Raw genomic sequence first — 22,290 nt, 5'->3', positions numbered from 1 at the left:
TTTCTCCCACTATGCTAAAACAATGTTGGCATAGGTGCATGTGTTATTACATTTGTTAGACTTGGTCCTAAACAATAATTTCATTTATTTTTCCGGTGAGTTTTTCCATGAAATCAAGGGTGTGGCCATGGGTGCAAATTGTGGCCCACTCATGCCAACATTGTGAAAAACATTTGTATCCTTTCTAACTTCCAGATCTGTGACGATTGTAGGTACAAACTGCAATAAACTACTCTTATGTTCAGTCTAACTATTGCTTTATATAGAGGCATTAATACATGCTCATTCCTACTGTATCTGTACCATAATATACCCCTAATGGTAAAGTAGCATTTTTTGATGATTTTTGTTACATTTGCATTGAATTTAAAGTGTCTGTTAGCTACCAACCACAGATTATTTTGCATTATCTTCAGCAAGAATCGTATTATTCACCGTATGAGTAACTTATGTTGGTAAAGCCAACATTTAGCACCTTTGATTTAATAGTGTTAAAGTCTGTATTTTTTTACTAGTCCAAGTAGCTGTTGCATCTATAAATCCACACAACTTAGATTGATCTCTTACATTTGCCACTCGTGTTCTCACTTTAGAGTCATTTGTAAACTTGCTGATCCATATGCCACTCTGTTTTGGAAAGTCAGACATAAAGATCACAAGACGGGGCCAAGCACCAATCCTTGAGGGCCCTCATTGTCACAGATTTTGCCACAGGTATAACATCACCATTCCTAACACTTCAAGTTATCAATGAATCTGCTGATTTATTCACAATGTTAATGTTCTACATATTACTCAATTCCTCAGTGTGTGATACTGAATCAAATACCTTAGTCAAATCCAAACAATGTCTAAAATTAGGCCTGAGTCAGTAACTTCTCATAAAATTTGATAGAAGCTAAACAGATTAGATAAACACAAGTGGCTTTCTGTAAAGCCATGCTGGTAAGTACAGATGCCTACTTTTAACTCTTTACACATTAACTCAAGCAATACTTATTCAAAACATTTCCCGTGTTGCAGGTCAGGATAATGGAACAGTAATTATCAACACCCCCCCCCCAACCCCACCCCCTTAGGGATGGGAAGTACAACAGCTTCTTTCCAAATTTCAGGGACAAACTATAGTCTAAGTAATTGTTGGTACAGGAATTGAAGGCAAGACTAAATATATATTGGTGTATTTTAAAGGACAACCCCTTCAGTCTGTCAGGATCCACTACTGTATAGGGTTTAATTATTTTCAAAGCAGTTAACATCATTGTGTCAAATCTTTGGACATTGGTATATATATGGTTTTATTTCTGCTACATTCCAGTTAGTTTTATTAGATGCCCTAGTAAACTCCTCCACAAATGTTAGCCAGATGTTTTTGATCTGTTATCAATATATCATACATCACAACGCTGACACTTGGCTGGGTATCTGTCCTATATTCCCTAAGATGTGAAAACAGGACTTTTTTGTTAGTTCTTGCATATGTAGCCAACTTGGAACACATAATTTTTTCCATTATTTTATTTTTATAAAAATTCATAGATAATAACAAATCAGTAATATTCAAAATAAAATTCCATGCATGCAGACCACTTGCAGATATTTAAGATTCAGGTTTCTGCACGGTCATACACTATTATTCCCCCAGCTAAAATATTAACCAAACCATTTTAATTTGTCCTTTTGATTATTATCATCAGCCCTAGTCAAATTCAATAAGTTCCTAAGTAGCTGAGTATCTCAACCATGTGGGCCTTTTTCTAACAATCTCCTGCTTCCTATGGGCCCACACTTCCCCTGTTTCATCCTCTGCTAGTTACTTAATTCATATCTTCAGCTCTTGGACACTTGGCTCATCTACAGATTTCCGTATTCTTGCCATCCCTTTTTTTGTCATGAACAAAATCAAAAATGAGAAATTTAAGGTGTGGGGTGGAGCTCTACCCCCAACGCCATGCTTTGCTAACCAAATATAGTTGAGGGCTAAGTGGAGTGCCCAAAATTATATCTTGCCACTCTCCTTTCCTCCTTGAAGTACATCCTCCAGCACTCATATGACACCTGCACAAACATGTGCTGAAGTGTAGATGTATTTAAAAAGATATTTCCATGCAAGTGTACATAGATAACTGCAGTGCCCATATACATGTCTCCTTTTCAACTCCTTCCCTCTATGATTCTCTCGATAAATCTGCTAATTTCTACATTACTAGCAGTCTATCCTCGACTACAGTGTCCTGCATACAGAGAGACACAAAGTCATAAAATATAATGTGGAAGAAAGATATCCAGACAGTTCCAATAGTAGTAGGAGCAATGGGTCTTATAAAAAAGAATCTGCGATTGTATTTCGATATGTTACCAAGCCATGTAACCCCGTATGATTTGCAGGAGGAGTCATTACTGGGCACATCACGGGTGCTGTGAAGAGCACTTCTGGCTTTCATCAAAGATTGAAACAGTACTAATTTCATGAACATTAATCGTATTTTGACTTAGGAATGGGGTCCATTCCTGTCATGGTATTAGAAACCCAAAAGATTTGGAGAAATTAAAAAAAAAAAAAAAAAAACTTATATACTTCTGACACTAGATGTTGTATGTGTCTCTGTGGTGACCTACAAGTGATAATCCACTCCACTTATCCTAGTGGACTACCCTGGCTGAGCCTGATAATTTATCAGTATTCATCAGTGCACTACCCATCTAAAAATAAATAAATAAAATACTGTGCCCCAATGTTGTTTCCTCACCTTTTCACGCTTAATACAGACACTGTAAATAGCCCTTAGTAACCATTCGTGGCTTATGCTATGCCTCTATGTAATTTCTTCTACTTGCTCAATATATCATTGCCCACCACCCATTTATTCTCTTGCTTCCCCATGTAGGCTAGATATCTTGCATAGGTTCATAGACAAGAACTGGGCTTGCTGCACTTGAGGGCCATTTTAAGCCAAACCAGTTTTACTTTTTGTGCTCGAATTCACCTATACCATGTTGGTCTTACCCATCATACGGTCTATAATTTATATATTACCCCTAATGAAAATAGCTGGGATCATACCATAGATAATTTGAGGGGACCCTGGATGAGATAAAGCATTTAGAAGCTGTCTTTGTCCATTAGTAGTACAGGGGGCATCATGGGGTAAATTTTCTGTTTCCCATCCATAGATCTAAGTTGCACTTGAATATGGACAGGAATGAACCTTGTTTTATGTGGATGGGCAGTTTGTTCCAGTGCAGAGGTATCCTCTTCAGGATATACAAACCTTTCTTTTGATGTTGCGGAAGAGAATTAGATGCCTAGACCAAGTATTTCTCATGCCATTTCACTTGCTGATGAGCAGTAAATCCATCAGCATTGGGTCATAAGTTGCCTTGTATGCCAGATGCAAGTCACCATCATCTATACAATGCCAAGTATAGTGATAGGATTTTGAGTCAGTTTATGATTTTTCACTGAAATTTGGAAAGAAGCTACTGTACTTCCCATCCCCAAAGGGGGTGTTATTTAGGCCTTGTATCCTTTAAGTAAGGCATCTCTGTGAGCATTCCAGTTGTTGCATGTGTCTGGACAGATACATGAAAAATGATACATTATATTCAATGATTAGCCTAATAAGGGCTGAGTAAAGGGGGATGATGAAATTCCTAGATCTAGATACATTTCCTTTGTTTTTAAGCTGTGCAATGTAAAAAGACTTTCTTACAACAATGGACACATGTTGGTCAAAAGTTAGGTCACTTTACACATAGGTTACCAAATCCCCCACACATGGGTCAACTCCTAAGGGCATGTTGTTAAATGTGGTAGTTCCCTGAGATAGATGATTTCCTAAAGGATACAGTAATTAATTTTTTTAGCATTTAGTTTCAGTCCATGATTCTGGCATCAGTTGTTTACTTGAGGTCAGTCACGGCCTGCTGGACTGACATAGTTAATTTTTTAATGCCTCAGTGCTGCTTCTAACTGTCTCTAGATTATGCAGGTGATTCAAATGGTTACATGACTAAAGTTTGCACACATGCTCAGCATTCAGAAGTATGAACAATAAAATATGAGATTTAAAGAAAATGTAAGAACTGAAACTCGCACCAACAGTGCTGAAATCTTTTTTTTTAAGTTAGGGCTTACCTCATTGTAACCCGACATGCCTTTCACATCCCTTTTTATATACGGACTCCAAGACTATGGTACTTCAGAGTAATGGACATTTTTGATATTGCATTATCCAAATAAGTCTAAAATCTTAGTTGTACTTTAGTTTTTACACTTCTGAGTGTCATTCTCATCTGTGCCAAACTATTTCCTTTCACCTGGTACAGACACCATTGAGACATCATGTAGAACTAATATTTACATATTCAGATGTGAACGTAATAGGTTTCCTTTGACTATTCTCATATCCTTTTATGGTATTGGTATCCATTTTTTTAAACACACCACCATCTTGATCATATTTATGTTAGAATGTAAACAACTTTTTAAGCCTCCGGTTTACCCTGTGCAGCTGTAGAATTATAAATGCAGGTCCCAGCCTGTACAGTAGTTTTTCATATAGTTCTTAAATATAGCATGTGCTGGTAATGGCAAAACACCTTCATATCATAAACTGCTTTGTTTTTCAATATATGCAGATTTCCTTTAAACCTAAGGGTTGTTTGAGCCAGATTTAGTTTGGGTTTTTAGTATCCTCAGTGCAGAGGCTACTGAAATTTTAGTTTACATGAGAAGATATTTTGCATCTATGCACAGAAAAAAAATCCATCAACAAAAGCTGTCTGAAGTCATGATTTTTTTTGGAAGTTTTAACAGAAAAAAACTTTGCAAGTAGTTTGAAAATTTTAAAGTAAATTATTTCCTTTGCTGGTAACATACATGTAACAGTATAAGTAGTTGCTATGATTTTCTTATATCAGGCAAAATGCATAAAAAAGGATTAACAACATAGTTTTGTTGTTGTCAGATTATCAGGATTGTTGTGTATGTAATGATTTGAAATGTAATGGCTTCTCTAGGCTTTGACCTTTTACTTGACCTCATTTGTGGGAAGCCATGATAGTTGAAGTGCCTTCTGATGTACTGTGACTTATGGTTGTTCCTGGTAACTACAACCAGGTTAGCTAATTACAGGTAATTACAACCAAGTTAGCTAATTGCACTTACTGTTTTGTTCTAGAGTTCAGCTGTAATGCTGCATGAGAACAACCGTGACTGCATGTCCTTCTCTGTGGCTGACTACAGAAATCCCAAGCACCAGTATATCATCCAGGTAAGGAATGGTCATAGAATTTTTTGAACTGGGCATTTCCACAGAACAGTTTTGGCATTAAATAAAAAGTCAGAATCTCTGAATAACAACATTTTCTATGGGCGTTATTATTTTCAGGTTAAAAATGTTGAAGAAAAGATGTTGTGGACCCATCATATAAAAAAGCTGATTCTGGAAAATCATCATGCCAGCATTCCTCAGAAGGTAAGGGCTGCAGCTTTCTGTCTTCAAGAAAATCAGAGCAGTTTGTGGAATTTGTACAATGAGAGTTGTGGTTTGGGATGGTGGTTAAGGTGTTTAGCCTCAGATATAAGGTATAGGGTTTGATTCTCATCTTTGAATGGAAATTGAATAGGTTCAAAATGGCCTGCAAAGGCAGCTAGCCTAGTACTTGCCTATAAACCTATGAGAGTGACCTGATAAAGTATGTTGACTTCATAATACCACATTTCCATGAGTAGCCAAATAGCTTTAAGCATAACACACACACAAATTTCAATAAGAATGATTTTGGTGTTTCATTTAGTAATAAGTCACAATATCATCCCCCACACACAGAGATATACATGCATACTTTTTAAATCTGTATACACACACACACACACACACACACACACATATATATATATATATATATATATATATATATATATATATATATTTATATATATATATATATATATATATATATATATATATGTATATATATATATATATATATATATATATATATATATATATATATTATATATATTTTTTATTTATTTATTTTTTTTAATTAGTAAATGTTTGTAAATCATGCAGTGAGATAGGCTAATAGTTAACAAAAGATTTAAATGCTGGTGCCGCACACTTCATTAGAAAACTATAATGTACTTGAATCTGTTCATGTCAAACACCATAACAGGCCATTCTGTGTTGACTTGTAATTGGTACCTTAAGTTATTAAGGTATACGTAGTCTGTGGTCAGTAGATTAGTTTTGATGGCCAGAACTTTAATTAACATGGATGTTTTATAGTGAAAATAACAAGCCATGTTTAAGAATAAAGAAAAATCATCTTAGTTTTTTGTATCTAGCTGATGTGTATGACAGATGTGTGCTGTCAGGCTGGCACTGTATATTGTCTTCCTGAAGTTCAGGACGTCACTTAAATTTAGGCCTGCATGCAACTATGTGCAATATTTGTGGTTTGCAATTGTGATATAATAGGGCTCAGTCAACTGCCAATAACAAGTATTAGGAATGACTGTTTATAAATGCAACACTGTCACACTTGTGCCATGCATATTACCATAAGTTTCAATTAGACCGCAAACTGACAGGTGAAGGTGAGAAAAATATTTTATTGTAATACAGTTGACAAACTGTGCAAATGCCTCAGTGCAGCTAGGCAAGAAAGCCAGCTAATTTCACTTTGTTATAGGTTCATAGGTTCATACTAGGCTATCTGCCCTAGGGCATTTATAAGCCTAGCCAGAGTGTGTTTGGCTTTCGCCACCCATTTTAAATTTATTTTGCTATGCCCTTTTTCGAGGTTAGTATACTGTGCCTCTGTCTAACAGTGACACAGAAGTGATACTCTGGGTAAACCTACGATCTCCCATCCACTCATCAAGATTCCTCTTGAAGAGAGTCAATGAGGGACTCTGCTTAACCTGGACTGGGATTTTATTCTAGAGTGAAGGGAGCCTCTGGGTTATGAATCTGTCCCTCCAGCATGTCCTATTTATTTCAGTGCTGAGGTTCAAGTCTCTCGAGCACTTAGCTCGATGGGATTTGGATTTTCTGAGGTGCAGCATGTCCATTAATTCCGGGTTGGACATGGCTTTATACGTCAGGCACAGATCGCCTCTGAACAGGCGGTATGCCACTGAGTAGAGCTGGAGTTTCTTTAACCGGGCAGCATATGGCATCTGTTTGAGCCCTTTGATCCTCTTGGTGAGGTACTTTTGGGGTCTTTCCAGTTGCAGGTGTCTCGTAAGGTACATCCCAAAAGGGGCATTGCACTCAATTATGGGCCTGATGAGGGATGAGTAAAGAGGCACGATGACGTCCCCTGATCTAGATGTGAATCCCTTCATGATTAGGTGGGCTATATAAAATGTTTTTCTAACCACTTTGGCCACGTGGTTGTCAAATGAGAGATTGCTATCAACTTGGGTCCCTAATTACTTCTTCTGTACTTAATGGATTACCACCTATGTGGTAATTTGTGGGCACTTTGTTTTTGCCAAAGGGGATGACTATACACTTTTTGGCATTTAGCTTGAGGCCATGGCTCTGGCACCAGTTGTCTGTTTCTGTGAGGCCCTTTTGGAGGATGCTTGTGTCGGCTGGAGAGTCGATTATGGCACCCAGTTTGTAGTCATCTGCGAACTTGGTCAGCCACAGTCCTTCTGTGTTGGCATGTACCTCCGAGAAATATATACCGAACAAGAGAGGTCCCAGGACTGAGCCTTGTGGGACACCACTTGTAACTGATTTGGAGTCTGACATGGCTCCAGCAATTCTAACCATGTGGGTTCTGTCCTTGAGCCAGTTTGCAATCCATCTAGTGACATAGGGGTTTATATTTAAGCTGGTGAGCTTATCTATAATGCCCGAATTGGGTATTGTATCGAAGGCTTTTGCGAGGTCCAGGTAGGCTGTGTGAACCACCTTCCCCTCGTCAATGGCCTTGGTGACTGTTTCAAAGAAATCAACCAGGTTTAAGAGGCAGGATCTGCCCTTAACAAAGCCAAACTGGGTAGGATCCAGTGTTTGTAGGCAGTCATGTATACAACAACATAAGGCATCCATGTGTACAACAACAACATAAGGCATCCATGTGTACAACAATAACAACATAAGGCATCCATGTGAAGAAAAGTTCTGCTTGTTACCATGCTTGTTACAGTGCTGTTACCATGCTATCCTGTGGCTACAAATTGAACTGCAGCTATAAAGCATCAAACCCTAATGTACCTTTTTTTGCTAGCTGTCCTTCCATTTCTTAATTACTCTTGTTTTCTTTTTCAGGCCAAGGAAGCTATCTTAGAAATGGACTCCTACTGTAAGTGTTTTTCAGAATCATATTTTCACTTTGTGCTAGGAAATTCTGAAAAGTAGACTTTAAGCGTTTGGACTGACTGCATGTTATTTTACTGAAATTATAACCAGGAGAATTTTTAGAGTAAGAGGTTATATCAAAAGCAGACATATTTGACGTTATTTTATTGAGGTACTAGGCATAAATATTGGTTTTAATGTGTGACCCATGTGTTTGGATGAAAGTGTTTGAGTAGTTATGTAGCACATATTAGTAGGTTACAACAACAAACCTAAAACCTTCAGAATTCAGTTAATCCCAGTTCATTATCTGATCGAGTGAGGGGCAAATGAACTTCTGTATGCATTGCTAAACTGAGTTATCGTTTTTGTTAATTTCTTACAAGAACATGGAGGGTGTAGAAACATTGACAATCTATGATGTCCATAAAAAAGTGGATAAAGTTAGGCCTCAGGAGGGCAGTACTTTCTTATAAGAGAATGTTAAAAATTATTTATTTGGTTCACAGGTTATATGTCAGACTTTGAGCTAATGAGAAGTGTGAATACCAGTACTCTTTGCCTGTAGTTTGAGGGCCAACTGATAGTTATTAATGGCTGGGATTTCCACTTCTGAGGAGCTTTCCCTACTTCAAAATTTTCTCCTTTGGATCCCAATGCTGAGGATTTCATATGCCATGACAGTGTGTGACAGATTGGGTCTGAGAGGTTGACAGCATAGCTCTCAGTCCTCATGCTTATCATTTGAAAGGTTCCATGTGTGATACCAAAAAAAAAACTTAAAATGTAGTATTTCCTGCAGCCATGAAATAACCAGCTTGGAGCTGTGTCATCACTGACATTACAGCCTCAAAGAGAAGCATAATGAGACAGCAGTTTAACTCTGTTACCAGGGAAAGGCAAGTGAGAAACCTGAGGCATGCCTTCTCACAGGCTGGTAGCTGTAGAATAGTCTTTCATGATTACTGGCAGGAATTAAAGCCAGGCCAGATACAGAGAGTTTGACTGTGACAGTGAGCAAATTGTTGCCATTAGTTTATTGGCAGTGTTAATCAGACAAAGGAAGCATTCCATCTGCATCAACCTTTGAAGCTGAGTCTTAGGGATTGAATGTCTGTGCTGGAAAATAGAACAAATTAGTTTGCTCTTGCAGAGTTAACATCCAAGTCCTCTAGCAGGGATTCAATGACCAGTTCTAAGACCATAGATCCCTTTTCCCACACTCCTGCTAGGATGTTGCTACATCATTGAGAGTCAGAAGAATGTCTGCTACCTTAACCTATTGAGTGTAAATCCGTGGTTGTTGGGCATTCAAGCACTCCTTTATGTTTGGACAGATCCTTCACTTAGTGAGCCCACACCTGTCCCAAGGTTGTTAGACATTCAGGCACTCTTGGATGTTTGGTAGGACAGATCTTTAACTTGGTAAGCTCACACCTGTCCCAGGGTCGTTGGAGATTCAAGCACACTTTGATGTTTGTTAGAACAGATTTCAGTGATTTTGAGCAAGTCACTTATCCTGACAGAGCTCGCAGCTCACAACTGAAAGAATAATTTCTGCCTAATGCATTTACCTGGTTAAAAACAGATCAATTAAAGAACCTTGGCATTTAATCGTACTCTTTGGGAATTCTTTGGGAATTTAATATCATAGCATGCCCTTTTCCTTCTGGTGGTAGTCTGTTGCCTGACCCCAACCCCAGCACCCACACATAACTCATCTTAAACATCAGAGCTTATCTGAAACAATCTACTGTTGGTTTCTGACTTATTGTGCAACTGCTTGAGGTGCAGTTGCTGGACAGCAGTAGCAGAAGCTACTGTAAAGGACATCCAGCATCTTAGTGTGACTGGCACAACTGATATGGTAGGCCAGAGTGATGACTTTATGAATTACTTCTCCTTGTAAAAGGTTAACTAAGTGCACTTAATTTAATAAGCAGGCTTTCCTGGAATTAAGGAACAAAATCCAAAAAACAAATTAGAACAGACAAAAAAATAATACTGACATCCAATCAAAACAAAAAAATAAACTCACAAATGTTCTGGGCTGCCATCAGTAAAATCTTGCAACCAGGAAACAAACAGTACCACCACCAATAATATTGCCATGAAGTTCAACCAACACTTCACCAAATCCGTTCTAGATCTCACTAACAATAATGCTCCTGCTACACACCTGAACCTGTCATCCTCACCCGTAAACCAGAGCTGCTTCTCATTACAACCTGTCCCTACTAGCACAATGTATAAATATCTGAATAAACTTAAACCCACAACCCTGGCTGCTGATAAATTACCTGCAGACTATCTCAAGATCGCAGCCAAAGTCCTCTGCTATCCCGTCTCCCTGTTAATTACTCGCTCTTTATCAGAACAGTATGTTCCATGACTGTGGAAAATGTCGTATGTAATACCACTTCACAAAGGGGGTAACTCACTGGAGCTATCTAAATACCGGCTGATTGCCATTCTATTTCCTTTGTCAAAAATCCTCGAAAAATGCATACATTACCAAATAATTAACTACCTCCTTACTAATAAACTGCTGACCAACACCCAGCATGGATTCCGTCCTAATCACAATACTACCACAGCCCTTATTAGCTTTACCAGTACTGTAAATCAACACCGGAATAATAGCAACCTTGTGCAGTTGTCTTCCTAGGTCTCTCCAAGGCCTTCAATAAGGTCTCCCATGCCAAACTACTTATTGCAGTCTCCGAACTTAATCTAAGCCACTCCACTCTAGCCTGGTTTCAGGACTATCTATCTAATTGCCACCAGGCAGTAAGTGGCAAAATTCCTTATCTCCTCTCCTACTTGTAACCTTGGGCACCCCCAAGAATCCATCCTCGGCCCTTTCCTCTTCACCAATAAACTTCACAAAGTTATCCTGCATGCCACTCTGGTCCAGTACGCTGATGACTCCACCCTAATCTGTTCCGTCACATCACTCCTCGAACAAAAGAAATTAACACAACAATCCTTTGCCTCTGTTGAAACCTGGTTAGCCAACTCTCAGCTAATACTTAACCCCCAAAAAAACACAGCTAATGATATTCCATCCTACAAAAGCCATAGACCCCATTCCTCCATTCACAGTATACTCAGCTAACAACACCTTTATCACACCTGTCTCCTACACCAAGCTACTAGGAGTTATCATAGATCACAACATGAAATTCAATGTACATGTCTCACATACCATAAAAAGTCTATAAAAAACTCATAACCCTGTGTAGATGCAAAAAGTACCTCGCCAACAAAAGTAAAGCTACCATCGCTAGAACCCGCCTAGTCTCCACACTTCTCTGTGCCTCCCCATACTCGTCAACCTAAATAAGTTATACTTAACCAAACTAAACACATGCTACAATAAAATAGCAAAGTTTGCTATAGACTCACCCTGCAGTACACATCACTGCCTAGCAGTCAAGCAACTTTCCTGGCTAGAATTACCAAACCTGCTCACCTTTAACCAACTTACAATAGCCCACTCCTGCATTACAAGGCCTACTGAATATCTGTTATAATAAATGCCTACTAAGATCCGCCAACAAAGCATTAGTTGACATAACCAAAAGCAAAAATAGCTATGGGAACTCCCTCTACTCTTCCTCTATCTCGAAAACATGGAATGCCATCTCCATAGAAATCAGGACTACAGAAAACAAAAACAACTTCAAAAACCTCCTCTGGTCCCACTTACATGAGTCTTGGATATGTAACTGTTCAGACCCTGGATAGCTCCCCAGTAAAGGATCTACAGGACACTCTCTACATAATTGTACACAATTAAACTATTTCTACATAATAGTACTATCTTCATTAAAGTGCTCAAATATACTTAGTCACTATCAACCCTTCCCTACCATCCTTCACTGCATAATAAAGCTCTCTTACTGCAGAACTATATATTCCCACCAGAGAGTGCAACCTTATCCTTATGCTGATATTACTGAGTAAGCATACATCACTTTCTTCTTTTGTTCTGTACTTAAATAACTTGTGTTTATTGTATTAACCATTATATTAATGTAACCATATATGATGCCGCGGTGGTACGGCAGTAGCATTGTTACCTCACAGCAAGAGGTTCTCCCATTTGATTCTCGGCTTGGCTTGGGAGTGCCTTCTGTGTGGAGTCTGCATGTCCTCCCTGCGGTTGGGTAGCGTTCGAAAGACATCCGTGCATAAATGGGCGTGCCTTCATTGAAGGTTGGGCATCGAGCTGGCACCTCGGTGTTTCGTACAAATCTACTGCCAATCATTAGCAGACCGGAGTTCCGCTGTGGCGACCCCTTACCAGGAAAAGCCGAAAGACAAACATTAATGTAACCAGATATCTGAATGCAATGCCCAACAGCAGTATTGTTTCCTTTTGTACTTTATTGTATGTTTATCCTATGCAGATTTTACTGTGTTCTGTACGTAATTTACTTGTGTTTATTGCATTTACTGTACTAACCATTGTGGAGCTTTTATCCCCGGGCCTCCGCTGAAAATGGGCTTCTTGCCCAGTCGGACTCTCCCGCTAAACATATATAAAATAAATAAATAAAAATAATATTTAATTATGTATTATTTGGGTGATTTCCTCATACAGTTTGACTTAAATTGAAAATTGTTTTAATTTCTTTGAATTCTGATTATCCTTTTCTTTTAAAATTCTTTGGTCATTTGTAGCTGAGAATGAATTCCGTAAATGAGTATGCCATTAATGATGTGTTAAAGCATAAGTGTTTTACACAGTGAGTACACTGTGTATGTTACAGATAATACTATATACATATAAATACACATAATAACATTGGAGATATGTGCTCCTCGTGTCAAAATTTGGATGATTTGTTTACTATTATTAGCAGTAAATTTAGACTTTCTATCTAGCTTACTGATGATCATTGTACTTGTGCAGTTGGCACAGCTTACAAAGCTGTAGTTGCATGTATTAGTGACTGGGCTGATGAGATAAATATTATTAAACAAAGTACAAATAGAAAGCATTAAGAAAAGGAAGTCTCCACTGTCGTTAAAGTGCTGTTACAGGTAAAATACTCTCCTTTGGTGCAGAAGATTCTGGATTCTGTTTCTACACAAGGTAGTTGTATTATTCACACTGCAGTGCAGCATGGGGGGGGGGGGGTTCAACTTTTGGATGAGATTTTAAACTGTGCTCCCATCTGCATGAGTTGGTGGTAGCTCAAGTGGATGTAAAAGACCCCACAGCACCTATCAAAAAGAGTAGTGGTCCTTTATTTAACACAACATAAAAACACATTACTTATGTATTGACAAAATGTACATATTTGCAGGCACACTATATCATTGTTAGTCTTCCATAATTGACCCCCACTCCTTCTTCTACAACCATAATCTAATTTTTCACAACATATTTGCCAAAACCATTTCCCATTAAACAAAATTGTATTCAATATTTAATTCCAAATAGCCCATATTCCATGAAATAAATTATTATCTACTCTTCTTACATGTTCTTCTTGTTCTTAAAACATCCATACATTATCATAATCATATGTATATTGGTTGTCATTAATTTTCTTCACACTACTGTTTCCATAGTTTCACCACTCTTTTCTGCTTAAAAAAAATAAATAAATAAACATGCTCTATGATCTCTTCCTCCCCTCAAAATAAGCACACTTTTAGAAATGTCTTTATATATGGCATATTCCCCTTTACTGATAACCTATTTATTACCTGTCTCCATTGTAAGTCCTGACACTGTACTAACTTGGTTCACCACATTTCCATAATTTAATGGCTGTAACCACTCCTTCTGGTAACATTTCCCATTGATATACATAATAATATTGTTTTATCACATTATTATACCTCACCATTCTGTCTTTCTCTATGTCATCAATTATTTTCCATGTTAGTGTTTTTCATGATAATTTAAATTTCTTCATGTAGATATTATTTTTCTCTGTTTTTTCTTATCATCATCTCCCAGAATGTTTTGTACTTATACTTAAAGATTCTGACTATTAATTTCTCATTCGGTTCCTTTGCCCACTTTAATACTCTATACAAATTTAAAGAAGCATAATAAACAACTGGATTTAGTAACCTTAACCCCCTTCATCTTCACTCCTAAAGAACATGCTTCTTTTCACTGATTTTAATCCTGAACCACACACGAAAGAAAAGACCAGTTGCACTGATTTCCTTTCATATATTTCTGGGATCATATAAACATTTGATGTATATACTATTTTCCCCATTTATACAAAATTCACCAGATATTTCTTTCCTGAATGATAATCTATACATACTCCACAGAAGACATATTTCTTTCATTTCTTTTATCGAACCCTCCTATTGCATCATAACTACATTTTTCCAGAATATTATCCTTGGTAAGACATTCCATTCACTGAAAAATACACAGCCATTTTCACCAAAACATCCAAACCATTACTTTTATTTTTATTTGTTCCCATTTTTTGTAAACATCCTTTCAGACAAACCAATACTTCCTTTATGCATATTTTGTTCTTAACAACTGCAGCTCTATCAAATACATATGTCAAAGCTACTGGAATCTCCACCTCCTTTTTGTATCACATATTTAATTTCTTTCATTTTGTAAGCTACTTCACTGACTAATGCATTCATTACGGATGCAAACAATATTCCTGTTATGGGGCATCCTTGTCTTATACCACACTTAATGAATTATTTCTTTCCTCGGCCACCTGTTCACTAATACTTTCACTATCTTATTGTGAAATGCTGACATACACACTCTCCTAATTCTGTTATCTATTCCATACTTCTCCATAACATCCCACAAAGCATCATGTCCTACTGTATCAAATGCCTTGCTAATAACACCTACCATACGTTTCACATCCTGCCTTTTACTTATGTTGTCCACATTTTTTCTCACAACCAATAACAATTTTTGACATCCATTCCCTTTTATACCATATATACTATCTTCCATAATATTCCTCATCCTTCCTTTCATTTTCCTCTGTATTATTCTCATAAAATATCATCTGTATTATTTAGTGTGATGGGTCTCCAATTTTTATTTCATTTTTCTCCTCTTTCTTCAATATAAATTTTAATATCCCACTAAATAACTCTTCATAAACAAGTATTCTCTTTGCCAATCCATTAATTTTTTTGTCCATTCCATACCATATACCGTCTAGGCCTGATACTGAACCAGCATTTACTTTAAGTCCTTTATCCAGTTCACTAATAATAATAATTTCTTTTATAAATTCTTCCTGAACTCATTCTGATATGTTTTACTTTGCATTCTCATATTTTCCTCCTTCTTACTCTTATACATATTTTCCTCTTGTTGTACTACAATACGCATAATTTGCTCTTTCATTCCACTCCTTATACTAATATCCTGCATAACTGCTTTGCCCATATATGCAGATGCTTCCTCCCTTCTCACTTGTAAATAATATCTCTGCCTAAGCAGTAATGCCTTCATTTTTTCCATATCATAAGACTGTCTTGTATTATTCCCTAAATTCTCTAATACATTTCTATACATTTTCCCAATCTTCAATTTCTCCACCTTTCTTTACATGATCCTGCCACTGGAAAAAAAAACAGTTTTTATACTTATTTGTAAATTCAGTCCAACATTTAGACCAGTTTTTATAGAAGCTTTTTGTGAGTATATGATCCTTCCATAACTGCAAAACTTCCTACTCTCCAGTGTCATTCCCTTTATTTCTCATTTATTCTTTTTATCCCCTTTTCTATTTTAATATGCTCACTTTCTTCCAACACCTCCATATTGCTAAACGGTCTGAAAAATCCATCACAACTGTTTTACCCTCTGCTACCCCTAAGCCTTACAATAATACAAAGTAATCAATTTCAGATCCAAGTACCCCTGTTCTATAAGTCCATTACCTTTTGTTCCACACAACTAATTTACCACATTTTATCAGTTCCTGTATTTATCTTTTCCTTTTTTTGCATTTTCCCTTAAATCACAAAGTCCCATACAATTATAATTTTCATGTTAACTACCAAATAGACTAATAGCTTATGAAATAGATTATCTCTTTTCTTGCTAGTTATTTATGCATATAATGCTATAATTTTATAAACATGGTCTCTCCACTTCACATCCACAACAATTAACCTTCCCATCCTTACCAATGTTACATCTAGTATTTTCACTGTTTTTACACAATACAGCCACTCCAGAACAACATTCATTTAATTAGTTCCATGTTATATTTCCACAGGATAACATCCAGATCACATTTCAGTATCCCTGTCCTTCTTGCAGTCTTAACAGTGTTGTTCATATTTATTGAAAGTACTCTAAAATTGTTTCTGTTTCTTCATTTTAAGTTTAGGGGACATATTTTTTACATTTTTATTTTCTTATTTTTACTTTTTCCCCAATTGAATATGTACAAATAATCATGGATCATCAGTTTCAGATTCTTCACTGGCTAGAACTTCAAAAAAGTATTAAAATCCCTTCTCCTGACCTCTGTTCCTGCATGCACTGTCTCTCTCTGTCTGTCCTTGTTTTCCTCTCCATATTTGTTTTTTTTCTTCTTTTACAGTTCCTTCTTCAACTAGTTCACCCTCTCCCCAGCCTCATCTTGTCCTTCCTCATGCATGTTTTCTTCCCTTTCCACTTCGTATTCATTACTTGCAGTTTGCTGTCAACAGTCCAGCCAAAAGTTTGCTCTTAACAGCAATATTTGTATAGTGTGTGATCTCTGCATGCTATGAAGTAAGGTTTTCTCGGTTGTTTTTGAGTGTAGTGGGGATACTAAAGTGAACAGGAGCCTCTGTTTTTCTCCCCTTTCTCTTTCTCCTTGTTCAGTTTTGAAGACTTGTAGGCACTGCAGTGTAGAGGAAAAGAAAAGTCTGTTCAAAAGAGTTTGATCCAAGAAAAAAAGGATGTGCTTTTTCCTCATTCTTGCAATGGGGAATGACTGGATTAAGGCTGTTAACAATTAAATAAAAAAGAACATTCAATATAATTAAGTTGTCCTGCAGCAAATAAATAAATACATAAATAAATACTTGTAGAATCAACTGTGTATCTGGTTGTCATGTGTCCATGGTGGCAATCTGATAAAGAGCAATAAAAACAGAATGCTTCTTTCTTTTAATGACTAGGAGATGGTATTTTCTGAAAGCATTCATTTGTTTTCTTATTCTGGGAGATCAATAGAGATGGGACAATACCAGACAGCATTTACTGCAAGCAGAGGCTATACAATGCATCTTAACATGGATAACCTTCCTTTTGGTTTGGCCCATTTCTGTGAGTGTGGCCATCAGTCACGGGACAACTGTAACTACTGGAAAGGTGAAACTTTAATACTTGAAGATGTACATAGTTTTGTGTGTTATTGTTAAGTTGGTGGGTTTTGGGGGTGTATTTATTTATTTTTTTTTGAGGGCTTTCAGTGAAACAAAGTTTTGTAAGATGTGACATAGGCTGAGGTGGATATGATGAGAGACAAAGTTATAGGAGGTCAGCCTAACAGACATTGGTGTGTACATGTGACACAAAAGCTGGAACTAGATACTTAATGGGGAAGCTGTTACAAATGAAAGCTGGGAATAATAATTTTTCAGCATAATGACCCTTTCGATATTATCTTTGAATGTTAATGGTCTTACAGATATATACAAGGGGAAAGGGTGAACTATATTGAAAAATGTGGAGTGCAGGTGGCTGTGCACATTTCGAATGTGATGAACATGTGAATTTGGTGGAGAGAGGTTTTGAGGATGGTTGTTCAGTGGAATACTTGGGGCAAAGGAAAAGAGGAGTACTTATACTGATTGCAAGGAAAGCCCCAATAGTGATAGAAGAGGATAAGAAAGATGATGGTGAATGTGCAGTGCTGAGGGCCTACAGGCAACAGAGGAGGATTACACTGGCATGTATTTATATTCCATCTAAAACTGCTGTAATGGAGCTTGAGAAGGTTCTGGGAGAAATAATCAGTTTTTAGCAAGGAGTATTACTTATAGGTGTGGACTGGAATTTGATTTGCTACAGAGAAGATGTATTTGGGGGGGCCCAGAGCGGAGGGTAAATTTTTGAGAAAATTTAGAAAAGTATTTGGCATGGAAGATGTGAATTCAGTAGAGGAAGTTCAGAGTGATTTTGCATGTTGTTCTCTAAGATACAAAGACTGGATTCGGCTAGACAGAACTTACATTTCACAGGAACATGTGCATTTAATTGAACGTTTTGATACATATGCAATAACTATTTCAGATCACATGCCAGTAGCGGCTAAAATAAAAATGCAGAGTAATGAAGTATAAATGAGACGCTGGCACTTTCGCCCCTGTCTATTGTAAATAAAGGAATTTAAGGAATGGGTAGTGGAAATTTGTTAGGAAGTTGTTGGAGAAGACAGAAATTTCTTCTGAAAATATAGCTAGGGAATGGGATAAAATTAAAGTGGAGTTTAAAAATAGGATGGAAGTAAAAGAAAGAGAGAGAGATGGTTAAGAAGCAACAAGAATTATTTAGAGTGACTAACAAATGTTAAAAGTATTGCAGAACAGGGAAAGTCTCACAGAACAAGGAGAAGAGCAACTGCAGAAAGATAAGTAGAAAACAAATGATTACCTCAGTGGTATGCATGATTTAGAATATTTGCTGTTAAGCAACTGTTTTTTGATAATAATGCCACAGCACAAAAAATTTGGGTAAAACTACTCAGGCACAAGAAAGTAGAAAGGGTTGGCACTAAGCTTAGGGATCCTTTAACAAGGAAGATAACAGGAGATCCTGTAGAGCTACTAGAGATGTATTGAAAACTTTAGGAAAGTCTGTATAAACAGATAAATATGGAGATCAAGAAAAGGTACAAATGGAAATGTGTATGGGAGAATTAAATATGCCAAGGTTAGAGGCAGGTGAGGCTCAATTACTAATAGTTGGGATAGGAGGAGATGAGATTACAAATGGTGATGTATAACCAATCTTTAGAAAAGTCTCCAGGAATAGATGGTATTCCTGTGGAAGTTTGGAAGCCAGGAGGGAAAAAAATGATGAAGATCTGAGAGGTGTTAACAGTATTTTAAGAGGAGGAGAAGCACCAACATCCTGGAAGAAAGTGGTAGCTGTAATACCCTAAAGAGGGTAACAACCCATCAGATCCAACTTTATACAGGCCCATTTCAATACCAAACCACGATTATAAAATGTTTATGTCTATAATGGCTAAACGAATGGCTAAGATGGTGCCAGAATTGATAGATGTGGATCAGTTAGGTTTTGTGGAGGGAGGCAAACATTTGACAACATTAACAGAACATTCATGATCCAGAGGGAAGCTGAATGTAAGAAAATAACAATGTTGCTGGTGGGTCTTGATGCAGAGAAAACATTTGACAGCGTATTCTGGGAGTTTATAAGTAGGGCAATGGAAATGTTTGCATTCCCTGATAAAAATTATAAGGTTGATTAAGAGGATATATAAAGGATCGGAGGTGAAAATGAAAGTGGGTAGTTTCCTCTCTGATAATTTCTGTTTCAACAGAGGAACCAGGCAGGGGTATCCTCTTTCCCCTTTGTTATTTGCACTATATTTAGAACCATGATGAGAAGAGAATTTATGCACCACCAAGCTGAAACGCTGTAGAGCCCTGTGGAAGTAAGCGTTGTTTTAAACTGTGAAATAAAAAAATTTTGTGGTTTTAATGAGACTTGGACTAATGAAAAAGGGCTTCAGTTTACAGTTTAAAAGCATTTGCTAACTTGGCATCAATCCTAAAGTTTTTAAGGGAACTACTAACCAAGACTACAACTTAGAAGTGAAAGTAAGTTAGCACAGCTGATGAGAACCCTATGAAGTAAGTGCTGACTTAATTGCTAAACAGACTTGCTGTTTCACTGTATTTCTGAAGGATCTTGGAATTTATAATTTGTTTCAAGAAATACGTACATACGCCTAACAAGCTGTTATTTGTGGAGATTATTACAATACAGCATTTCAGCTTGGTGGTGCATAAATTCTCTTCTCATTTTTTGCTCTTGTTTGACGTACCTTTAGTACTTGGGATTTTTTAATTAAGTAAATATTTAGAACCATTGGCAAAGAAAATAAAGACTCAGGAATTCAAGGGCATATTTTGTATGGCAGTCAAGAAAAGCTGACTCTATTTGCAGATGATATTATTTTATACCTGTTAAAACCAGAAAATGACATTTCAGTGTTGTGGAACATTTTGAGGCAGTTTCATATATTTTCAGGATACAAAATTAATGAAGCTAAAACAAAGGCATTAGCTGTAAATTATGTACCCACACTGTTCAGCAATATTCATATTTTTGGGGACATGATAAAATGAAGTACTTGGGAGTATGGATTAAAAGGGATTCTGGTGTGGCAGGTAAGAATATGTGGGAAGAGACTAAACAAAAGATAATATAAAAACTGAATTGTAAGCTCTGTTATATGGATATGAATAGTAAAATACAAGCAGTTATGTTTTTGTCCCTTTAGTTTTATGCACAGGTCTGGCATGTTTTCATCTGCTAGAGAAGAAGTTGTGGATAGCAATTAATAAAGAGCTGAAGGATTTTATGTGGGAGGAGAAGATGGCAAGAGTCAAGTGGGATAAACTGATTCTTCCAGTTAAACAAGGAGGTTTGGGATTACCCGATTTGAAGGAGTATTTCAGAGCTACACAGTTAAGGCTCCTATACATAGCACAAGCAGAAACCTATAATTCAAAGTGGAAATTAATGATGTTGAAAAGGAGAGAAAAGTTCAAGAAACAAGGACAGACTGGAATTTTGGATGCAGATCCTTGAGGAAAATAATTACCATGCAGAATATTATATTCATAAATATTCCCCATCACACCTCCAACATTTGCTGTCTCCCTGAGGAAAATTTTTTTGGTGTCTGCTTGGGGTATAAAAATACGTATGCAAACACTTCCAAGCAAAAATCCTAAACCTTCTGGACTTTGTCACATAGTTGTGCCCTTGTAAATTGCTTATCCAATCTCTTTTCCCAGTCTTTTCTAACCTGCTCTGATTGATTTTTGTATTTATCATGCAATAATTTATATATCCTATTAATTATTCCTTTTTTAACACCAGTTTCTGTTTTAGACTCATCTAAAAACTCTACCAGAGCAGGTCTTTCACTTAGGATTCCTCTACCCCTTTCTTTGCCTATACTCTGATATTAATCATTGGTAGGGAAGGCAGTCTCTAGCCTGCAGTGTAAATGTCTTCTTGGCCTCTTCCTGTTCTATTACCTTTTCCTGTTTTGATAATTGCTCCCAATACCTTGGTTCCTTTACCAGTTTTCTGTGACCCCCTCTTGTTTATTCTCTTTACCCCTAATTGCAGTTATCCCTGTCAGCAAAATCTCCATTCTCCATTCTAATGTTGGCTTAGTTCTTAGAATGCCTTCTGTTACTTTGTAAAGATAACATTTTTCTTAATTTCTCCAAATCTTTTGGGTTTGTAATACCATGACGGGAACATTCCTAAGTCAAAGTACAATTAAAGTTCATGAATTTAGTATTGTTTCACTCTTTGACATCAGCCAAAAGTGCTCTTCACAGCACTCGCAATGTGCCCAATAATGACAACTTCTGCAGTTCATATGGAGTTACATGTAGTGGTAGCAAATATAAATATGATTGTAGACTCTTTTTTTTTTTTTTTTTATAAGACCCGTTGCGCCTACTACTATTGGAACTATCTGGGTATCTTTCTTCCACATTGCTCTCATTTCTGCTTGCAAATCCTGATATTTTATGACTTTGTTGTCTCTCTGTATACAAGACACTGTAGTCACTGACTGTGGCAATTTCAGTGATCAGTTCTACTTTTGTCTTCTTTTCTTGGACCACTATATCCATTTTTCTAGCATCTATCTTTTGAACTGTTGGTAATGGATGATCCCATGTGATATAGACCATCATTTTCTATGAT

The 22,290-nt window shown here is 36.9% G+C and overlaps 1 protein-coding gene across 4 annotated transcripts in view; it reads left to right on the top strand.

Annotated features, from left to right (window-relative positions):
• The window catches only part of LOC122804151 (pleckstrin homology domain-containing family G member 3-like), a 1,602,862-nt gene that overhangs the window by 1,128,000 nt on the left and 452,572 nt on the right, over positions 1–22,290 (top strand). For all 4 annotated transcript variants that reach the window (XM_044073839.1, XM_044073837.1, XM_044073836.1 and 1 more), the window contains 3 exons: positions 5,184–5,276; positions 5,394–5,480; positions 8,298–8,331. In XM_044073839.1, coding sequence (XP_043929774.1) covers positions 5,184–5,276; positions 5,394–5,480; positions 8,298–8,331 — 214 coding nt within the window. The remainder of the gene's footprint in view (positions 1–5,183; positions 5,277–5,393; positions 5,481–8,297; positions 8,332–22,290) is intronic.

Source organism: Protopterus annectens, chromosome 6.part0 (genome assembly GCF_019279795.1).
Source record: "Protopterus annectens isolate FY-2018-M chromosome 6.part0, PAN1.0, whole genome shotgun sequence".
Lineage (NCBI taxonomy): Eukaryota > Metazoa > Chordata > Ceratodontiformes > Protopteridae > Protopterus > Protopterus annectens.
This window is presented reverse-complemented; position numbering and strand designations above follow the sequence as displayed.